At 40.1% G+C, this 20,091-nt stretch overlaps 1 protein-coding gene across 1 annotated transcript; it reads left to right on the forward strand.

Moving 5' to 3' along the window:
* The first annotated feature begins 23 nt into the window (after positions 1 to 23).
* On the forward strand, positions 24 to 15,939 carry C3H5orf22 (chromosome 3 C5orf22 homolog). The gene is made up of 9 exons (XM_063298776.1): positions 24 to 462; positions 1,432 to 1,577; positions 3,714 to 3,863; positions 5,642 to 6,098; positions 9,462 to 9,524; positions 9,959 to 10,080; positions 11,461 to 11,527; positions 13,351 to 13,490; positions 15,065 to 15,939. Exons 1-9 carry the CDS (start codon positions 355 to 357, stop codon positions 15,219 to 15,221), a joined length of 1,410 nt encoding a protein of 469 aa, XP_063154846.1. The 5' UTR covers positions 24 to 354; the 3' UTR covers positions 15,222 to 15,939.
* Positions 15,940 to 20,091: the final 4,152 nt, after the last annotated feature.

Here is a 20,091-nt window from a genome sequence, read left to right on the forward strand (position 1 = left end):
AAAACGGAAGTTCGGGGGGGAAAAGTGTTCATCTTTCGAGCAAAGTGGAGAAGAGTCAGGGAAACGTATGATTAACTCGTTTCAGTTAGCATGACACCACACTATTTTGGAGATTCCTAGCAGCTAAGATTCCCTGTTCTACGAATGGTATAATCACTGCTCCCCCTCCTTTCCTTTCCCACCATGCCGGTGTGTGTTACGTCTAGATGCGTCCCCCGTTCTCTTTGGAACACAACCGGTGCACAATTCCGGCCTCAGAACGTGGAACGATGGCCCTCCTGCAGCGGAGATCTTGGCGTTCGATTTTAGAATCTTACATGTCCTGAGCATTCTGCGGTGCATAAGGTGATCAAAATGAGTAGCGGCGGCGGGGAGCAGAGTGTTGGACCCGCGAGCGGCGCGGGCAGCTCCCTCCGCACGTACCCGAAGTTGCCAGTTTGGGTGGTGGAAGATCATCACGAAGTAAGTGAAGTGCCGATCAGCAAATGGTTTCGTGGCAGTTAGCTAATGCGTTGCCTTGTGAAATTGGGGAGCAGCTTCAAAGGATTCATGGGACTGTTTCCTATTGAGTATAGGCAAAGTTGACAACCTAAGTCTCTGTGACCACTTGCACTTTAGGACACACAATGATACCTTGATCACGAGTCTTCCCTCTTAGCCCCACGACGTTGCCCTTAGCTCGTCCCCAGCCCGTGAGTGAAAGAGTACCCATTTTAGAATAGTACTTTTCCTCTTACACTGAAATTATCCCTCCATCTTGCAAGGTGTAAAATCTGCCACTCCTCGATACCTAATAATCTTGGAAGGTTAGCTGACCTGTTATGGGTGTAAACAGAAGTGTGTTAGGGGACTATAAATCACTTTCCTCTCTAAAAAGATTCTGAAACTATCATACTTCCACTAGGAAAGTCTGGTTTTCCCTGACTAGTTCACCTGTAACAGTAATCTGGAATGTTTCGATTTTCGTTTAATCTATTTGGGGATGAAGAGGGATGTTCTTGCATTTTTCTGCTTTAATAGTGTTCTGAAACACAGCTTTAATTTTAGATGCAGAGGTCCCATTTTTCTTCCCTGCAGTGTCTAGAAGCTAGAAGTAATTTTAAGGCCATCTTTATTTCATGACTAGCACTTGACCTCAGTAAGAGCCTGAGGGTTTGTTTGTTTTTTCTTTTGGACAATTCAGGAATACTTGGTACTGGCACTTAGGACTGTAGTTTTACTTAGGAGTGAATATTATTGATCTTGGGTTATATAATAGCGCATAACAACTTGCTGCAAATATGAATGGGAGAAAGCCAAATTATTTCCAGCCACCCCTATTTTCTAGAAGGAGACCCTTCTTTCTGATGCCACTCCCTGAAAACTTGATGAATTATGAAGTTTGTTCATAGTTTTTCTTGCACTGAAACATCTCCACTGGTGTCGTTCCAGGTTCTTCCTTTCATTTACCGAGCTATAGGCTCAAAGCATCTTCCTGTTAGCAACATCAGCTTCGTTCATTTGGACTCCCACCCAGATCTTCTTATTCCAGTGAACATGCCTGCAGATACTGTGTTCGACAAAGAAACCCTGTTTAGGTAGGGTGGTACAGTCTGTCAGAACTGTTGACTGGGTAGAATTTTAGCTTACGTGAGCATAGAAGTGTTGGCTATTGGTGAACTGTTTTCTACTTGCCTTGTTCCTGGGGCGTCCTGAGGTTACATAAACTTAATATGACAAAACTTATTCAGCTCAGAGGTTGCTACTCTTACATAATCCTTGACCTTATCAAATAAATAACAAAATAATTTGGGTCTTTACATTCTTTAAGCCCTATAATTTTGTGTATATGTTTTATCAAAATGGCCAGATGGGGGCATCTGAAGCTCAAAACTCACATAAGATTTAGCATAGAACTAGCTACCCTTGCCTTTATTTCTGAGAGGTGAGTTCTATTGCTTATTTAGTCAGAACAGCACCATGCACCATAGAATGATGTTTGTACATGGTTTAAGAGGGAAGCTCCAAAATTAAGTAAATGAGTGTGGAGTATCACAGAATGCTGACTGATAAGGTAGTGGTAAGTGGAATGGAATATCTTAGAAGACGTACCTAACAATTGAAGAACAAACAGGAGCACCCATCACTGCAATTTTTTTGCTACAGGTCCTGTAATTCAGTATACTAAGTATATCTGAATGCTTGGAGAACTATGAGGTTTATAGAATTATAAAAATGCTTTAGAGAAAGACTGCTCTAAAGGGAGTTGAAGAGCAAGCTGTCTGCATACTGTCTTGAAAGGTAAAGATATACAGAATGATGAGTAGGAACATTCCAGTATGCAACATTTTATTGCAGCGCCCTGTTGCTACTTATTCCGTGACTCTTTTCAGACTGTTCAGTTTTAGGAATCTTACCCCACCAGTGCCGGTTGAAAGGGTAGACCTCCATCTTCATGCATAGTAAGTAAACCCAATCCATATTTGCAACAACTGTGCACTGTAGGAGCTCCATGCACTGTGGAAGCTTTCATGTGCCCTGTAGAAGCATTGATGGGGGCCAGATTCCACTTCAAGATCCCATGAGTGTTGATAGAAGTTTAGCATATATTGTGAAGTTACTGGTGAACAGAGCGTTCCTTCAGTGGCCCTTCAGTCTAGGCTGCCAGCCTTTAGTCTGCATGTGTAGGACAGTAAAATCACTTCATGTACTTGACATTCTTAACTTTATCTCTGCTGTTCCTAGGCATCTACATAAGGATTCATTATTTCAATGGGATCTGAAATTTAAAATCTAAATATGCATTGACCCAAATAGCTCAGATTTGCATATGGGAAATTGATTTGGATGTTATTCAGGCCAGCGCATGGATCTTATATGTTCTTAAATGTTATGTTGTGCATAGATGTGGCGTAGCAAAAGGTGTGATTTTGCTTCCTAATAGTGGTGATTCATATGCTAATTAGTAAATCATGGCTAGCACTAACTGGTAAAGTAGTAAGTCTGCACTGGCTTATATTTATGACAACACCCATTCAAAGTTTTCTTCCCTAATAACTCATCACTTCTGAAGGTCAGCACTGAATAAGGAAACAATTTGTAGTTAGATAACATGAAGTCATCATATTCTCTTCCACTCTTAGTACCATACCACTACTGCTGCTTTTATCCTTATTTACTAGAAAATCAATGCATGCAGAATCAGATATCTAAACCTATGCAATATCTCCTGATATAGCAAGTCTTAATTTCCTGGATTCAGAACATAGGTTACCTTGTTAGAAGTTAGATCTTCTTGGCTATACATACCTGTGTTTCCTTGTTCGTTTATAAGAGAAAGAAACACTATAAAATTAGCAATTCATTGGAGGCACCGAACAGTTTCCATAAGCAAAGGCTATAAATTAAAAAAAATGCTACTGCCTTCTTCCTCATATATATACAGTGTGTGTGTGTGTGTGTGTATAGAGAGAGAGAGTTATGTATATAAGTATTAATGGTATGCTGTACTTTAATTGTTGTGACTTGGTATTGGACTAAGACTATTTATTTAAATCGTTTGTATACTGTTTCTCACTTCTGATTGCATCTAATGAAAGCATTCTAATATTTCTTGGGAGGGTTTGTTTTCATATGGGCAAGTATGTTGGTGATGCTATGTTTTCTTAATTATGTCATCTGCACCCAAGTTTCCCAGACATTGCAGCCCATATTTACCTTGTGTTCTTTTACAGTGAGCTAAGCATTGAAAACTGGATTATACCTGCTGTTTATGCTGGTCATTTTTCACAAGTGATATGGCTACATCCAGCTTGGGCTCAGCAAATAGAAGAAGGAACTCATCATTTTTTAGTGGGCAAAGATACCTCTACTACTACGATAAGGTAACTTAGGGAGTATGTTTCTTGCAGCATTCAAAGAGTTTGGTTTGTGTGAGTCTGTGTGTGTGTGTGTGTGTGTGGTTATCTGAGTTAGTATAGGTTTTTTTATTATTTATTACATGTATATACCACCTGACTCCTTCACAAAAGTGTTCCTAATAAACCAGACTGTGCATATGGTTTATTTAGTCTCCTAATAGCCAAACTGATTTTTTTTTTCATCTAGGTGTAGCCAAACTGATATCCTTCAGATGTTTTAGAATATAAGATCCTTAAGACCCAGGGTCAGGATTGCAGCAATCACAATCCAAAACATTCTCCACCCACCCACAGATTATTACATTGTGCTATCCTGAAATTTTGTTGGTGCGTTAGCATGGCCTGTTTCTTCTGTGCTGTTTGTATTCTTTCCAACCCAATGGAATATTGGAAAGAAAGTATGTAAAGGGGCTCAGGGAACTTTATGTATCTCTCAGCAGGATAACTCTGTGAAAAGATAACAGAATGAGACCAAATTTGATGTGGCAGGAGAAGCTGGCAGAAGAAAGATCAAGTTCAAAAATCGACCAGATTTGGCCAAGAGCTGCAGAGAAAAACTTTGCAGAAAATGTCTTCCAAAGCATCCCTACGGAAGAGCATTTGGGCAGTGATTCTAAATGTTCATCCATTCTAAACTCCCCTCCCTTCTTCCTCCTGGTCATGTGACCTAGAGCATAGAATACCCAGCCCACCCTGTGCTTTCAAATGAACATATATGCACAGACACAGATGCAACGCAAAGGAAAAATGGACATATGCACAGAGAGAAGACCTATGCACCCACCCTGGGTAGACACTCGCAAGCAGACATGGGCAACACATATGCACATAAGCTAATTTCTTACTAGGAAGAAAATACACATTCACATTTAACATGTTACTTCTTTATGGAGAAGTAAATAAAGATATCTCTTATAAACATGGCTACTAAGGGAGTTGGAAAGAATTTCAGAAGCCATGCACTGTGTTTTTTCTCTACTTTGTTATTTTTTAAAAAGCAGAAATAAGTATATATCTGTACATGATTTGGCATGTGGATGAAATTTCATCCAGGTTTTAAAAGAATCTCCAACTAGTGTCAGTAGAGGTTCTTTTTAAAAATATTTGCAGAAAATTCTTTCAACTGATTTCCATGAATTTGAACAGGCTTAATCCAAATGTCTAGAAAGACCATTGATATCCAGTGATAATCATTCAGAGGCATGAAGCTTTTTTTAAATCAAAATTTGGATTTAGCACCCGAATCTGCAGATTGGAGAACTTCTGATCGGTCCAAGGCTAATTGAAATCTTTTCCAAGATACTGTGCCAGGCGCAGATCAAATGTGGAATTTAGTGCATTTCTTTCTGCTTGTGGGCTTTCTGTTGGTGGAAAAAGGGTGTCAGACAAAATGAACCCTGGGTGTGTTCCAGCAAGGCATTTCTTATAGCATGCCTATGAAGGCTTTTTAAAAATATACCCTCTGAGAACCATGGGGGCATGGTAATGATGCACTGATTATGAGTAAGGCCAAACTTTCCATCTTGTTTTGGTGGTGGTGGATTTTTTTTAAAAAGGAAAACGGTATATCAACTTTGCACAGACTTAGCTCATCAATTTTCTTCATGTTTTTAGTGGAAAAACGTACACAATAATTTGGCTTGTGGGAGGAGCTGATGGTCACAGAGGCCTGTCTGGCCGTGGGTTGCCAATCTCCTTTTTATGTTGAAAAAAAATGAGCTAACAAGCATTTATTGTTGCAGGGTTACAAGCTCAGATGCTTACTTCCTTTCTGATGGTCTTTATGTCCCTGCTGGTCAGCTAGAGAACAAAAAATCTTTATATCTGAGTGTCTGCCTTGTGAATCCCTCCAAAGCTACTAGTGATTGGGAAGGCAACCAAGCTCCACTTTCTGCCAAGAAGTGCAAATTAAGTGTGGATGACACTGGTGATGCCTCTTCATCAAAAGACCCTGGTGACCGGACCCACAGTTGCACAGATGGGCTGTCTGATGGCTTTGAAAAGAGAATCTCTGTGCGTGAGAAGCCAAGCAATCTCCAGGTTCCCTCTGCATCTGACTCCATAGGAAAACACCCATGTCAAATGCCAGAACTTGTCCAAGACATTCTCCAAGTGTTACAGAAAGGCACTGCTTATGTTTTAGATATTGACTTGGACTTCTTTTCAGTTAAGAATCCTTTCAAAGAAATATACACTCAGGTAACTATCCAGCTGCAACATTTATTCAATCTTGCTCATCAGTTGTTGCTGTTGTTTTTTAAAAGAAGACATATTTCAAAAGATGTTCCCCCCCTTGCCTTAATGTGTCCCCAGACTATCCTTGGTCCTTTTAGGGTTGTTTCTAGCTATTCCTTTCTACTTTAAAGGGATCCCCCTTTTTTGCTGCTGTTGTCCTTTGACGAACCCTGAGGTTGACTCAAACCACTTGACATCTCTCACAATTATATAGCAATAACAAACTCCACATTTGAAAACTTTGACTTGTTATTTGCAGTTAGCATATCATTATCTTACATTATCTTACAATCTGGATCCCTAACCTAGCCCATCTGAGTGTTGGGGATGTGCAAAATTCTTTGTCCTCAAAGAATGCAGAATCTGAAGTGCTTTGAAAATTTTGAATGCAGAAGAAAAATTTTGAATGCAGAAGAAAACCTGCTGTTCTTTGCATAGAACAAAACATCACTGTTGCAGGTGTGTTTGTTACAAGCATTCTTTGCTGTTTGCAGGATTAGAAACTTGATTGCAACCAGGAGTATTAGGCTGGAATGTCCAGAGGACCACCAGCAACAGCAACCAGGACCATGGGTTCAGCATGGATTCTCCTTATCAGGACCAAGTGTGCCAACCTCCTCTTGAGCATTCAACATTTGGTAGATTGTCAGAAGGAAAAGAGGCACTGAGTTGGGCTCATCCAAGAGCCCAGATTATTCCAACTGCTGCTACCTGAGTAAGCAAGTGTTCTCCAGAGCACATGACATAGTGATGCCCTAATGCTCACCTGACAATCTGCCTAATCCCTGTGCTGAATTGCATGGGAGTCAGCCACCACAGCTCCCCACACCACCCTCTGCCCTGCTCCCTTAATGCTCAGCGGTAATGATGTCTCTCGGCCCCATTCCCCACCCAACTAGTTCAGACAGAATATTTGGCAGGTTGGTAGAATCCTTGAATTCAGTTGCCTCTGCATCATTCATAAGGATCTATGGAATGGAACCCTAATGCAACACTGGCATTACAAAAGGATTAAATCAGCTTTATGGCAAGGAGTTTGCTTCTGTGGCTTGTGATTTCAATAGATTCTTTGTCAAAGATACTTCCTGTTCCCACTAAATAGGAGGAAGCTGTTGCTGTCATTACAACAAGATATGTCCCGCTTTCTTTCCACCTAAATCTTAGGTGATTGCCATACAAATGTGCCAATTGTGGCTTGGGCGTTATTGTGACAGTACGTATATATCCACCTTAATTTCAGAGAAAAACAAAAACAAAATTCTTTGGAATCAAGGAAGGACATATGGGGTTTTGGAAAAATTAACCTATGGTTTGGTGGGACAGCTGGGAGAGGCAGTGTATGTAGAGTGCCTTTTGGGAGCCCTCTCCTTCACCATATTTAGAAGAAAGAAGACACTACTAATCTGCTAAGCCTTATCTGGGCATTTATCCTTGATGGATTCTAATTTTAATTTCATGGAGAAAAAGAGAAATGTTGCATCACAGATAGGTCATTCCATCATTTGGACACTGGTGATGCCCAACTTTATATCCCTATCCCAGACAATTGGGAGATGTAGTGGAAATCTTGACCCCAAGGCTGGTGGCTGTAAGGATCTGGATCACAAGAAACAAGTTGAGATTTTAACTCTAGCAACAACAAGTGGATGTTGATTCGGAGGCTGAATGAGTCTGGGACAATACCAACTTTAGCACGTGATGGGGTTGTGCTCCCACAGAAGGAGTGGGTAGGCAGTTTGGGAATTTTCCTGAACTCTCATCTCCGGCTGAAAAAAACAGCAGGTGAAAGCTGTGGCCAAGAGACCTTTTGCCCAGCTTTGGTTGGCGGCTGTTCCTGAAACCAAAAGTCTGGCAACTGTCTCATCCTTGTCATTTCACCTTTGGACTACTGCAGTGTGCTCTATATGGGACTGTCCTTGAAGATCACCCGGAAACTTCACTTAATGCAGTTCACACCAGCCCACGTGCTAACTGGGACTACCTGGTATAGCCACAGAACACCAAAACTGTGGAAACTGCACTTGGGGCTAGTTGGTTTCTTGGTGTAATTCAAGCTGCTGGTTATCATGGCTTGGGGCCTGATTATCTGTGGAACAACTTACTGCAAATAGAATCTTCCTGTCCAAGAAGTGCCTGTAACGAGTTCTTGCTACTCATAAGGATAGGATATTCAGAGGCAAGTGTTTCCAGCAGGACCTCCCCTCCCACCAGATATAAGACCAATGCCCTCACTCCTGACATTTGGAAACCTTGAAAACCTAGTTGTTAGAGCATTCAGGATAGTCTTGTGAGTGACTGCACTGTTGAAGAGTGATGACTCCATTAGTACAAATATGGAATGCAATGGTGGATAGGTTATTCTATTGTTTCCATGTACTGTTTTACTGATACCGTTTGTTGAAGATGTGATTTTAGCGGTACTGTTCAAAGATGAGATGCTGCTGAATGCCGCTTGGAAGCACTCGATATAATGAAAATCTGCTGGATTCAGCTATATGGTATTATTAAGTCCTTGCTAGGTCATGCCTTGGGCAAATACCTGAATAGGGGAACCTTTTTATCATCATAGGCATCCTCTGTGGTTTAGACCATTGCACAGTCAGGATTTTAAACGGCAAAGCAGCCCACTTATGTAGGGCAGGATCTACTTACAGAGAATTGTAGTCTGACCAGGGGACCAAGCTGGTGGGTTCTAATGGCAGGTATGGGCCAAGTGGTGGCAACCCTGTTGCTTCCTCCATGACGTTTGGACTGTAACATCCAAATAAGGCAGTATTATAGTGCCAATTAAGGTACGATTAGGAAAAATAGAGTTTTTAAATTAAGTCTTAAAGTTAAATCTTACAGAGCCAGTGGTATAGTGGTTAAGGCATTAGCCTAAGAATAGGGAGATTCAGGTTCTAGTCCTCCTTGCGCCACGGAAGGTCATGGGGTGACTTTAGGGCAGTTACTCTCTCTTGGCCCAACCTACCTCACAGGGTTGTTGCTGTGGGGGGAAAATCAGAGTTCATGCCTCCTCTTGAGTGAAAGGTAGGATATAAAGCCAATTTTAACAATGGAATTGTACATAGAAGTGTATAATTCTCTGTATATGGAAAAATCCAGAATAGCTGTGATCTTACGTAGCTTGGTTTTGACACAGAAAACAGAGGACATGTCTAACAAAAATGACGTCTACATTTGATTGTGCATTACCTTTTTGCAGGGAGTAGGGGCAATTTCCTATAAACTGAGCTTAGGAAGACTATACAGAAAATGCTGTCGTGATTAATGGCATGTAATTGCAGTATGCTGCGAATAACTTTTTTCTTCTCTTTATTGATACAGGAGGAATACAAACTCTTACAAGAACTATACAGTTTTAAGAAGCCTGAAAGCAATTTATCAGAGGTATGATGCTTGTAATCCTCATTGGGGAATGATGGAGGTGGTCTGTCAAAATCATTTATCTCAAGAAGAATATAAGAGGTTTGGAAGAGAAGTGATGGGGGGCAGGGGTAAGGGGCAAAGAGAAGGGATGGCTTCCAGGGCTGGGTAGCACTTTCGATATGATTCCCAAAATGCTCTCTGGAGCACATGGGAGCATGAACAGAACACCTACCTCCAACTCCTTAAAGCAGCCAGCAATCCTAGGACTTCACTACTTTAAAGAATGGCAGCTAGCGCTGCATTCACCTCTAAGCAGATTTTTAGGAGTTGATTCTAAAGGATTACGCATTGCCCGTATCTACCACAACAAAAATATGCCCACATTTCCTCAACCACATAGCTGGCCTTCTAGCTTCATACAATTGCTCAAGTGCTTTCTGCTTTTATATTTAAAGGAGGAGTTGCTCGACTGTGTTGAGAATCGCACACACCAGTTGGAAGATCTAGAAGCAGCTTTTGCTGATTTATGTGATGACGACACTGAAGAAAATCTGAAAAGATGGGCTGCAAATCCTGGGTATTGTAATTGCACCATGACCTTGACACCAAGGCTACCATGAAGTGGACTACAGGTAGTCCTCGCTTAATGACCACAGTTGGGACTGGAATTTCAGTTGCTAAGTGAAGCAGTCTTAGGATGATTTTTATGGCAGTCTTTAAGCAAATCACTGTGGTCATTAAGCAAAACACATGGTTGTTAAGTGAATCATGTGGTTTCCCCATTGATTTTGCTTGCTGGAAGCCAGCTGGGAAGGTCAAAAATGGCGATCATGTGACCACAAGGTCGTAAATGCAAACCAGCTGTCAAGTGCCCAAATTGTGATCATGTGACCATAGGGACACTGCATGGCTATAAGTACAAGGACCGGTCTTAAAGTCATTTTTTTTCAGCGCCGTTGTAAGTCCAAACCGTCACTTAACGAATGGTTGTTAAGCGAGGACTACCTTATTAAGGAAATTATGCTGGGAGGTACACAGACACTGAAAGGCGTAACCTTTCTGGGAACTTAGTTACTTTTGAAGGAAGCACATCTTCATACTTGATGAATCTTTGCTAAAATTCTTCATAAATCCCATACAAGACTACAATTTTTCATATCAAGGCACCCATCATGCATCAAACTTTATTTATACCACAACAAATCTTTCAAAATATTGGTTATTTCCATATTTAATCTCTGCTTCTTCTTTCAGCCAGGCTTAGATAAAGAAACAGCCAGTTAAATATAATGTCCTTTTGTTTTGACTATGGTGACACCAGTTCAATGGGATTTGTGCCAAAGGAGTTATGGTGTTGCCAAAATTACAAGTTATAAATAATGAAAGAGAGAAATAAGTACACACAAATAAATCTGTCAAGTGTTACAGCCTGTTCAAAGCATCTTTGAGGCAGAAAATATTTACAGTACCTGGGTTTTTAAAGCTACTGATGACCAGGTTTGGTATAAGCACCAAGCATGCTTTTAAGAAGAAATAGGACAGGTATCACCACCACCAAGGCCCTGTGCTTGACTTCCTCAAAAAATGCATTTCTTTTTAGAAGAAAAATCTTACATCCACCCATACTGATGCTAGGCATATGTTTGTCCATATCTATGAATGAATCAGGCCTAACTACAATTTTTTCACCAACTTAAGTTGATATTATATGATACCTTAAGAGAATGGGGCTTCAGTTCAGCCCAGATTCCATACTGAAATCTATTTTTTTCTGGAAGAATTCTGTAATTGCCATCTTAATGTAATAAAATTTTAAAAATAGAAGGATATACAATTTGCAGAATGGTACAGTTTATGAAGTATTGTATATCATAGTTTCTCCAGCTTGCTTAGAATATATGCCTGGAGCATTTCTTCTTTAAATTAATTGCACAATTTATATTTTAATTCAATGTAGACTGAAACCTCTAGTTCAGCTTGTACATAATTTGAAAGATCGAATGGGAACTCCAGATTATGAGATGGTAAGCCTATTTATTTGTTATTATTTCTAGACCATGATATTACCATGTGGATATTGACACGTAGATAGTGGTTGCATTCGGATGTTACCCTAACCTGTGCTTATCATAACAAGGTTAGCTTCTCTTCTCTCTTTCCTTGCATTCATTCAGTTGAGAATAGAAACTGAAATTAAGTTAACTATAGTTTAGTGTTGCTCTTAAAGCCTGAACAATTTTGAAACAATTATGGTTTGCTTGGAAGAACTCAAGTTCATAAACCAAGGCCTGAAGTTGGCTGGATTCTGACAAATACGTTTCTCAAGCAAACCATTTTTAAGGCAAGCACAGTAAGGAATTGTTCAGGACTGCTTTCCTCCATTTGGAGTCAATCTTTTCTGAGTGCTTATCCTGAGTGATAGACTTATTTCTCAAGCATATCAAGGGTTCCTTATGTATGTGAGATAGGGGGGGGGGCAGTTTGGTGACAATGGTTTTCTATGAAAATGTTTCTTAAGAACTGGCCTTCTCCCGAAAGCCCAGTTGGTATCAACTTTGGCATCATTCTGAAAGGCCATCAGAGATGTACTTATTGCTGCTTATGTATACTGGGCTGCTACCTATAGTTAACCATGTTATTACTGTTTTCTTGTTTTTTGTTTTCTTTGCTTGTTTTATCTTTGTAATGTTTTGGCATATTGGTTTGAACAACTGGCAAACCACTATATGGCTCTGATTTGGCCGTAGAATGACTGAATTAGCAAAAAGTTCTGAGTCCGAAATGTCCTGACCTTAGAATAGCGATTTCAATATTCCAAACACAGAAGCAAAACATTTCTCATTCCAGTGTTTTGTCCAAGGCTCAGGATAAAATGAGGCATTTTCTTCTACATTTTTCACCTGTTTGATAGCCAGTTATTGGCTTCTTCCTTTCTTTTTCATTATTCCAAACAACAGAGGCTTGGAATATACATTGCCCAATAATATAGCAAGACCATCACTGCTTGCCATTCGCAAGAGAAAGAGAGAAAGTGGGGTAGGGGCCATTGAGCATCAGTTAGGCATACATTGCTGCCACCCTGGTATCAAGTTTACTGATGATTTAAAATTCTCTGTTAGGGGGAAATTAGGGTTCATGTATCATAATGCAGCTCTGTTGCTGTGTGTTCTGACCTTTTGTTTGCAAATAGATTGCTAATGCAAAAGTGTACATACAGACTTTTTTGTCCTTCTGTTGTGGTTGTTTTTGTTGTTGTTCTGTTTGTCAGAACACAGGGCACTCTAAACTTTGTGTGTTTCATTTGACTGGGGCCAGATATACTTGGAACATTCTGATGTGTCATTCAAAGCAGAACTGTTTGTCCTGAGATCTGGTCATTATTTCTTCTTTGAGGTTGAAAGGAGGCATGTCAAGGGAAAGGACCAGGTTCTTTTCCATCAGGGTATAAACATGGCTTATTATACCATCTAGATGTAGCTAATTTATATGATTTTTAGGTCTGATACTGACAAATGGGTCAACGCCTTCTAAAGCATTCTTGACCAAATTAGCACTCTCCGGTTGTGATGCACAAATTGACACCCTGCAGATGCAACATCCACAATTCTAACACTGGCTGGAGATACTGGGGGGTCAGGTCTTAATCTCTAGTGAAAGTCAGGGTAAAGAAGATTGAACTAAAATCAGGACTTGAGAATGTAATCAGAAAAGTGCATTAATGTCTTGAAGGGTTTTCTCTTATCACCTATACTTTTTATTGTATTATTTGCTTTTTGTTTTCTTTTGCTTGGAGAGGGAGTTCTTGAGCAACACGCTAATAAGTAAATGTGTATCGTTCATTTCTCAGGTCCATCAGGCTGGTCTCACCTGTGATTACTCTGAAATTCCTCACCATGTTAGCACTGAAGAGGAGATAGAGAGCTTTATACAGGCTATACAACATCTCTTGGGAAGCTTACCAAAACCAACACTTGTGACCATAGCCCGGTAAGTTTAACTGTGAGTGCATCTTGAATGCAGCTTGGTAAGCTGAACATGCCTCACCCAAAATGCTTCTCCACCCCCAGTAACTGTGATGGAATGTGAGGGTGGCCTTGGAAGACAGGGAAGAGATGCTGCCTAGGAAACAATCAGAGAAGAGAGAAAGAAATCCACAGCTGGGTAACGGACAAAGAAAGAAACGTAGAAAGGGCCCGCCGTAATTATTCTGGCAGTAAATAGGGAGGGCGGGAGATTTGTACTTTCAGACTTGCAAGATTCTGTTAATGTAGCCTTACAATAAAGTAGAAATAACTCATCTGGTCGTGTTTCCTGTCTGGTTTACCTGGGAGGGCTGACAGTAACCTAGTTCATATTCTACACTAAGCCTTAACTAGCTTTGCTTCGGCTCTGAGCGATGCTTACAGCTATATGCAACCCAGGCCACTATAGTTAGTTCAATATCCTGATTTAATGCATTGTGATTTAATCCTGATTTAATGCATTATGAACACCTACATAAGCTGTAAGTGTTGCAGATTCAAAGGAAGGAGGGGAAATGGCATTCCTATTACTTCCAGATAAAGCTAGCCAGATCTCTAACTGAGAATCAGACATGACTTTTTGTGGGAGATGGCATCTTTGACTCCTATAATATTTTATAAAGTTCTGTTTGGATTATATTTTAAAGACCATTTTTTTCATGGAGAAAAGGGAGATGTATTTATAGAACAACAACAAAAAATCACTTCCAAATGTATTGTGCTGGCTGTTCTTGAACTCTTAGAGTTTTGCAGGTATGTTTCTTAAAGGGAACTGATAATTCCAGGGAAGGCTTCAAACAATTAGCAAATCAAAATGGAGGTAAATGAAATGTTCAGGCTGGAAATCAGTGTTAATGAGAGATGCTCTAAATAGGCATTCAGGAGATGCTATCAAAGGAATTCATTTTAGAGCTAGTTTTTCTCCTTGCAGCTTTTGCCCAGTTACTGGCTGCTCAGCTATGCCACCTGAATTGTCTAGCTATTAATGCTTCCATTTTTCAGCTCTTGGGTGATGTCAAGCTAAAAAGCACTTGCAGAGCCTCCAGCTATGTGAAAATGAAGCACTGTGATTTAACAATAGCCAGGCAAAATGACTGGATAAGTAATGAGCCTGTCTGTTAAAATACTATTTTGACAATGAAATAAGATGATAGCAATTATTTGAAGCATTTCATTATTTTCCTCCTGTTTACTGCTCAGATGTCACTTCCACCCTCATAGCTGCCTGGCTGAGATCTCTGGAGCTCCAGCCTGGCAGTTGTATGTTTCAGGGAGCAGAAACATCTAGCATTTCCATTTTAGACCAGGACACCCTTAGATTCCTTGAAAACTTGTCTGAGCTTCCCCATTGAGAAGATCAATGGGACAGAGAGTCATTTTTATCATTGCAGGTGGGGGAATAAGGAATGTTTGTATGAAAGCTGGAATTACAAAAAGAAAGGGAAAAAAGTAAGAGGGATGAAACTGTACCCTTGAAGATTGGCAGGAAACATTGCTCTTTTGAAACAAACTTAAAAGTGTTACTGTTGGTGTTCCCAGGTCCAGCTTGGATGACTACTGCCCTGCAGAGCAAGTTGAGTTCATACAAGAGAAGGTCTTGAATGTACTGCGTTTGGTATATGGCAGCCTGGATGTTCATTTGGAATACTTGGAAAATTTATGTCCCACTGGAACGGATTTTTCATCTACAGCATAATCAGTAGTCTATGGGTGTAAAAAAACCTGATATTACAAACATATTGGGTTTTTTTGCTCCGTATGGAGTGGAGTCCTTACAGAAGTGTTTTATGAAGCTGGATTGCATGCGTAGCACTTACTTGTTGATACTTGTTATCCTGACCCATTTTCCTTCTTTAAATTGAATTGTTTTGCTGCTATTGCTGTGTAGATTTTTCCCCTTATTACTTTGCTGAAGGATGTGACATAGAAATTTAGCTTTTCTTAATGTGGAAAGGATAGCAGAAAAAAAATAATTTCCCTCTACCTGTATCTGGTTGCCATAAAAAGCAAGGTACAACTGCCAGACAGTTGTAGTGATGGGAAAACATTCAAATTCAAACCATTTCAAGTTGAAAATAGCCATCCTGAGCTTGAAAAACACCTGCCCCAAATGTGAAACTTTTGTGCTTTCAAAACCTGCCCTATAGGACGTCTCAGACTTCTAGAACAGGTGTGAGAAGATCAGGGGTCAGGAGGAACATTTTTCTGGAAATTAAACAGCATTGGATCCAAAATAAGAATGTAGCTAATAGCATTCTTATCCTTTGCTGAGACCACAAAAATCTGTTTGGTCCCACAGAAGTGCTCTGCTAATGACCATAGTGATTAGTGTTGAATCAGTATCCATAGACTTCACTTTTGATCAAAAAAAGTTTTAAACTATTCCAAGTAGTAAACTAGAGGTGCTGGAGAATATATTAGCCATCATAGTGTCATTATCCTGATATCTTCTATTTAATTAACAACTCCCTAAAGTAAATGAACAAATTGAGTCATCTACTTGAGAGAGGGGGGTATTTGTAAGTTGCTGCACCAACATACCTTATGATTTACCATTTAAGTGAAGTACTGTTACCTTTGAAAGAGAAAAATCTAGCCAGGATGTCTCCTTCTGCTGAAATTACTATTCCATACAATTAAAAAAAAACTTTAAAAAAATTAAATTTCTGGTGGATATTATTTAGCTCAGTTGTGTCCTTATGGTTAACAGCTTTTTAGAGTTTCAGACAGAATTTTCTCAGCTGTCTGTTAAAGGTTCTGGGAAATAAATTTGAACCACTCTGCAAACAAAGCATGTGCTCTTCCATGGAACTGATTTACAGAAGCTGGAGGTGAGCAGTCTCTGATTTGCCAGCAAGAAGCCAAATGGAATTATCAGCCCTATTTGAGAAGTTCAGTCCCTTGCTGCTATGGAGTGCTCACCTCCATACTCCAAGGGAAAATGTGTCTCCTTTTCCCTTCCAGGATCAGTTCATACTTCGATGTTCAAATAGATCCATCTATAGGTCTCTCCTATACTAAAGGTGGAAAACTGATGTTCCTTGGTGTGATTCAAAACAACACCTGAAGGCTTAGCAAAGGCTGTTGACAGAAATAATCACTCATATCTTCCGATTGCTTGCTGGGTAGGGAACAAAGTATGGTCCTTGTCCACCACCAACTTTGATCCTATTAGATATGCAACTACCAGCAGATTGTGGCCCTTCCCTGATGAAGGGTCCCCCACATTGGCCCTAGCTAGAGGCTGCCTTCTCTATAAGCTTAAATGGTGGCAGGATTGAGACTAACATCCATAGAATTAAAGCACATCCAATCCGATTTTGGGGAAGGGTTAACAGCAATTCTTTTATCGGTTCAGTAGGTGGTGTAGTTTACACAGAATTCATTGATTTCCTCAATAGGAAAGGAAATAATAAGTTCCTTTGTGCATGAGGAATTCTTTTACAGATGCCTTGCAATTTAAAATTGATTTATTAGAGTTCTAATAAAAATGAGGGGGGGTTATACTTATAGTCTGTTTTCACATACTGTGCAAACATCATTTATTTGCTATTAATATTGATCGAGGATACATAATTTTTGCCCCGCCATGGCAAATGCAATTTATCATTCATATATTGCAGCCTTCTCAGTAAACTTACTAGCTTTCTTGCCTTCTGGGAAGGTGCAAGAATAGGATTTGTTTGGGACCTGACTGGCCACAGTACATGTTGATTAACTCCAAAGTCACAGAGACTGAAATTAGATGACAAAAACCTGGCAGGGGAAGCTGGAAAAAAAAATGAGTATTTTGATAATTTGAAAATGGCCCCCATTCTGTGCCAATTTTCTAACTTTCAACTCTGAATCTATTATAGCAATATAAATCTCCTTTGGTTTTTTGAAAACGACTCATTTTGAGACATAACAAAGTAAAACAGCTACACAGCATTTTATGTATTTTTAAAATCAAATTTACAGAGCTGCCCAACTCAATTGACTCTGGGTGGCTTACGATAAAAATGACCAATCAAAAGTCCCCAATAAGATGATATGATCTGATAAAGAGAAAAGGACAAGGCCCAATAGTACAGGCATCCAAGGCAAACCACTCATCCCAGGTCTTCCAGAAAGAGCCAGGTCTTCAAGACTCACTTAAAGGACAGCAAAGTCAGGACAATGCAAACCTTTGAGGAGAAACCACTCCAGAGGGCAGGTACCACAACAGAGAAGGCAGACTTCCTTCTCTGTCCTGTTAGAAGACATAGTTTCAAGGATGGGACCTGGAGCTTACCTAGCTGCTGGGCCCAGGACAAAGCCCTGAAGTATCCTACTGCATCTCTCCCTCCATGGAGATGTTAACCTATTAAGGACTCCATGTTGGGTACAGTAGTTCAACCAACTGCAAATCCATCTGGAATTGGAACCATCCAATATCCATTGTTCCATTTTATCAAGAGGGAAGCTATGATCAACTTAATCAAATGCCTTATTGAAGGCTAAGTACACTACATCCACAGCATTCCTTTGGCCTACTAATCTTTTCTTTTTTCCTTTTTCTATTTTTCTTTTTTCTTTTTTCCTTTTTCTTTTTTTCTTTTTGCCTTCTACAGTAGTCAGTGTTGACCCCTGGTGACTGCCTGGACAAGTCCCTGCAGTTTTCTTGCTTGGCAAGGTTTTTCAGAAGTGGTTTGCCACTGCCTCCTTCCTAGGGCTGAGAGAAAGTGACTGGCCAAGGTCACCCAGCTGGCTTTGTGCCTCAGTTGGGGCTAGAACTCATGGTCTCTCGGTCTCTAGCTTGATGCCTTAACACTACACCAACCTGGCTCTCTATCTAGTCACTAGATTTATTTATAAATTTATTTATAAATCTAGTAACTTTCTTTAATTAATTAAATTTTGAGGCCACCGGATTCCTTAAAGTCTCTGAGGAGCTTACAATTAAAAGGAAAAAAATCCAACATACCAAGGAGGGGTGGGGGGGGAAGAGACCCCCAACTGACTGGAAGACAACACACTACTAATAAAAAAACAAAACCACAGGGACTCTGCAACCATCCTATCCCAAGGCCTGGGAGAACAATCAAAATTTTAATGATTTTCTGAATGTCATTAGAGTGGGAGATATACAAATTTCTGGGACAGTGTCATTCTAGAAAGCAAGTGCCGCAACAGAGAATGCACACTTCCTGGTCCTGCAAGGCGGCATGGTTTAATCAGCGGGACTCAGAGCAGACCCACCCTGCCAGACTTCACCAGACAGGGAGAAATAACTGGAGCCAAGTGGTCACTTAGATAGCCAAGCCCTATGCCATGAAGGGCTTGATAGATGGACTTAACAGGCAACATCTCTGCCATAGAAGGTATGGACTCTACAGACAGCATCTCTCCAATATATCTTCATCTGTGGGAAAACTTCACTCCATGAGCTTGCTGGTCTCAGATCTTAGTTCCTTCCACTGCATGCAAAACAGAAATGCATATCTGTGTAAGGTGTCTTGGTTTGATGAGGTGATTTGTGCTGCTGAAGCAATTCTGTTCTCATTGAGGAGATGGTGTGATTCTCCAAGAGGTCATCTGTATCATCTCAAGGCCTCCTCCAACACTTCCAGTAGCAGGAAGAGTTTTTTGTGCTTGTGCAGCACATTGGCAGAACCCTCTTCTTGACTACTGGAACTGTCAGATGAAGCCTTGGAGCAAAGCAGCAGAGTGGCATCTCTTCACTTTAGAAGCAGGGAATTGTCCTTCATTATGGAAGAGCTTTGAAAAGGTACTTCACGCAAATCTTCACCAAATCAAAGCAACCATTTGAAGCTTCCCACAGCCGTAATGGACTCCCTCTCCCCCCTCACTTCCTCTCCTATATTCAGTAAAACATCTTTCTGGCCAGAGGGATTTATTAGCATTATACTGTTGTCTGTTACATACTGTATTTGGCTTTGATGAAAGATTTTACAGAATCAAGACCTTTCAGCTGTTTCTATCATGGCTTGAAAAACTTTGCAAGCTTGTCTTCTATGGAAGAACAAGAATGAAAAGATTTATTGTATGGAACATACTGGCCTATATTTTTACCCTGATACTTATTTATGCTCTTTTCTGTATTGCCTCCTCCCTGCGCAAATACAGAATTAAAAAAAAATAGGAATGCACAGATCTGTTCATTATGTAACCTGGGGAAGAATAGACCATGCATCAGTATGTAAGTGACCATCAGCTGGATTCTCTGTTTGGCACAGGTCAGGACTTCTATATGAAAAGATTCCCTGTTCTCTACTATTATATGCATTTTAAGATTTTGTTACTGGCACATGATGGACTGCTTTTTTTTCAAAATAGTGGAAGACTAGAAAAGAGATGATTTATTGATGGGATACAATGAAACACTGTAAGAAAGCATTGATTAGATGGCTGTCTGAAAGAAAATCATCATGGATCTGGAATCTCTAACACAGTGATAAATGTCAGATAAATAATAAATGTCAGATATACTGTATATCATAGATATTCTGTAATGCAGTGATTTTTTTTCTCTCACATGCACACACACTCATACATCACTTGACTAGCTTTTTTCATTTTTACTC

Source organism: Candoia aspera, chromosome 3, assembly GCF_035149785.1.
Source record: "Candoia aspera isolate rCanAsp1 chromosome 3, rCanAsp1.hap2, whole genome shotgun sequence".
NCBI classification, from domain to species: domain Eukaryota; kingdom Metazoa; phylum Chordata; class Lepidosauria; order Squamata; family Boidae; genus Candoia; species Candoia aspera.

Coding starts and splice junctions, on each gene's coding strand:
- C3H5orf22 (XM_063298776.1), top strand. CDS start 355: ATGAGTAGCGGCGGCGGGGAGCAGAGTGTTGGACCCGCGAGCGGCGCG. Junction 1,578..3,713: donor GACAAAGAAACCCTGTTTAG/GTAGGGTGGTAC, acceptor GTTCTTTTACAG/TGAGCTAAGCATTGAAAACT. Junction 3,864..5,641: donor ACCTCTACTACTACGATAAG/GTAACTTAGGGA, acceptor TTATTGTTGCAG/GGTTACAAGCTCAGATGCTT.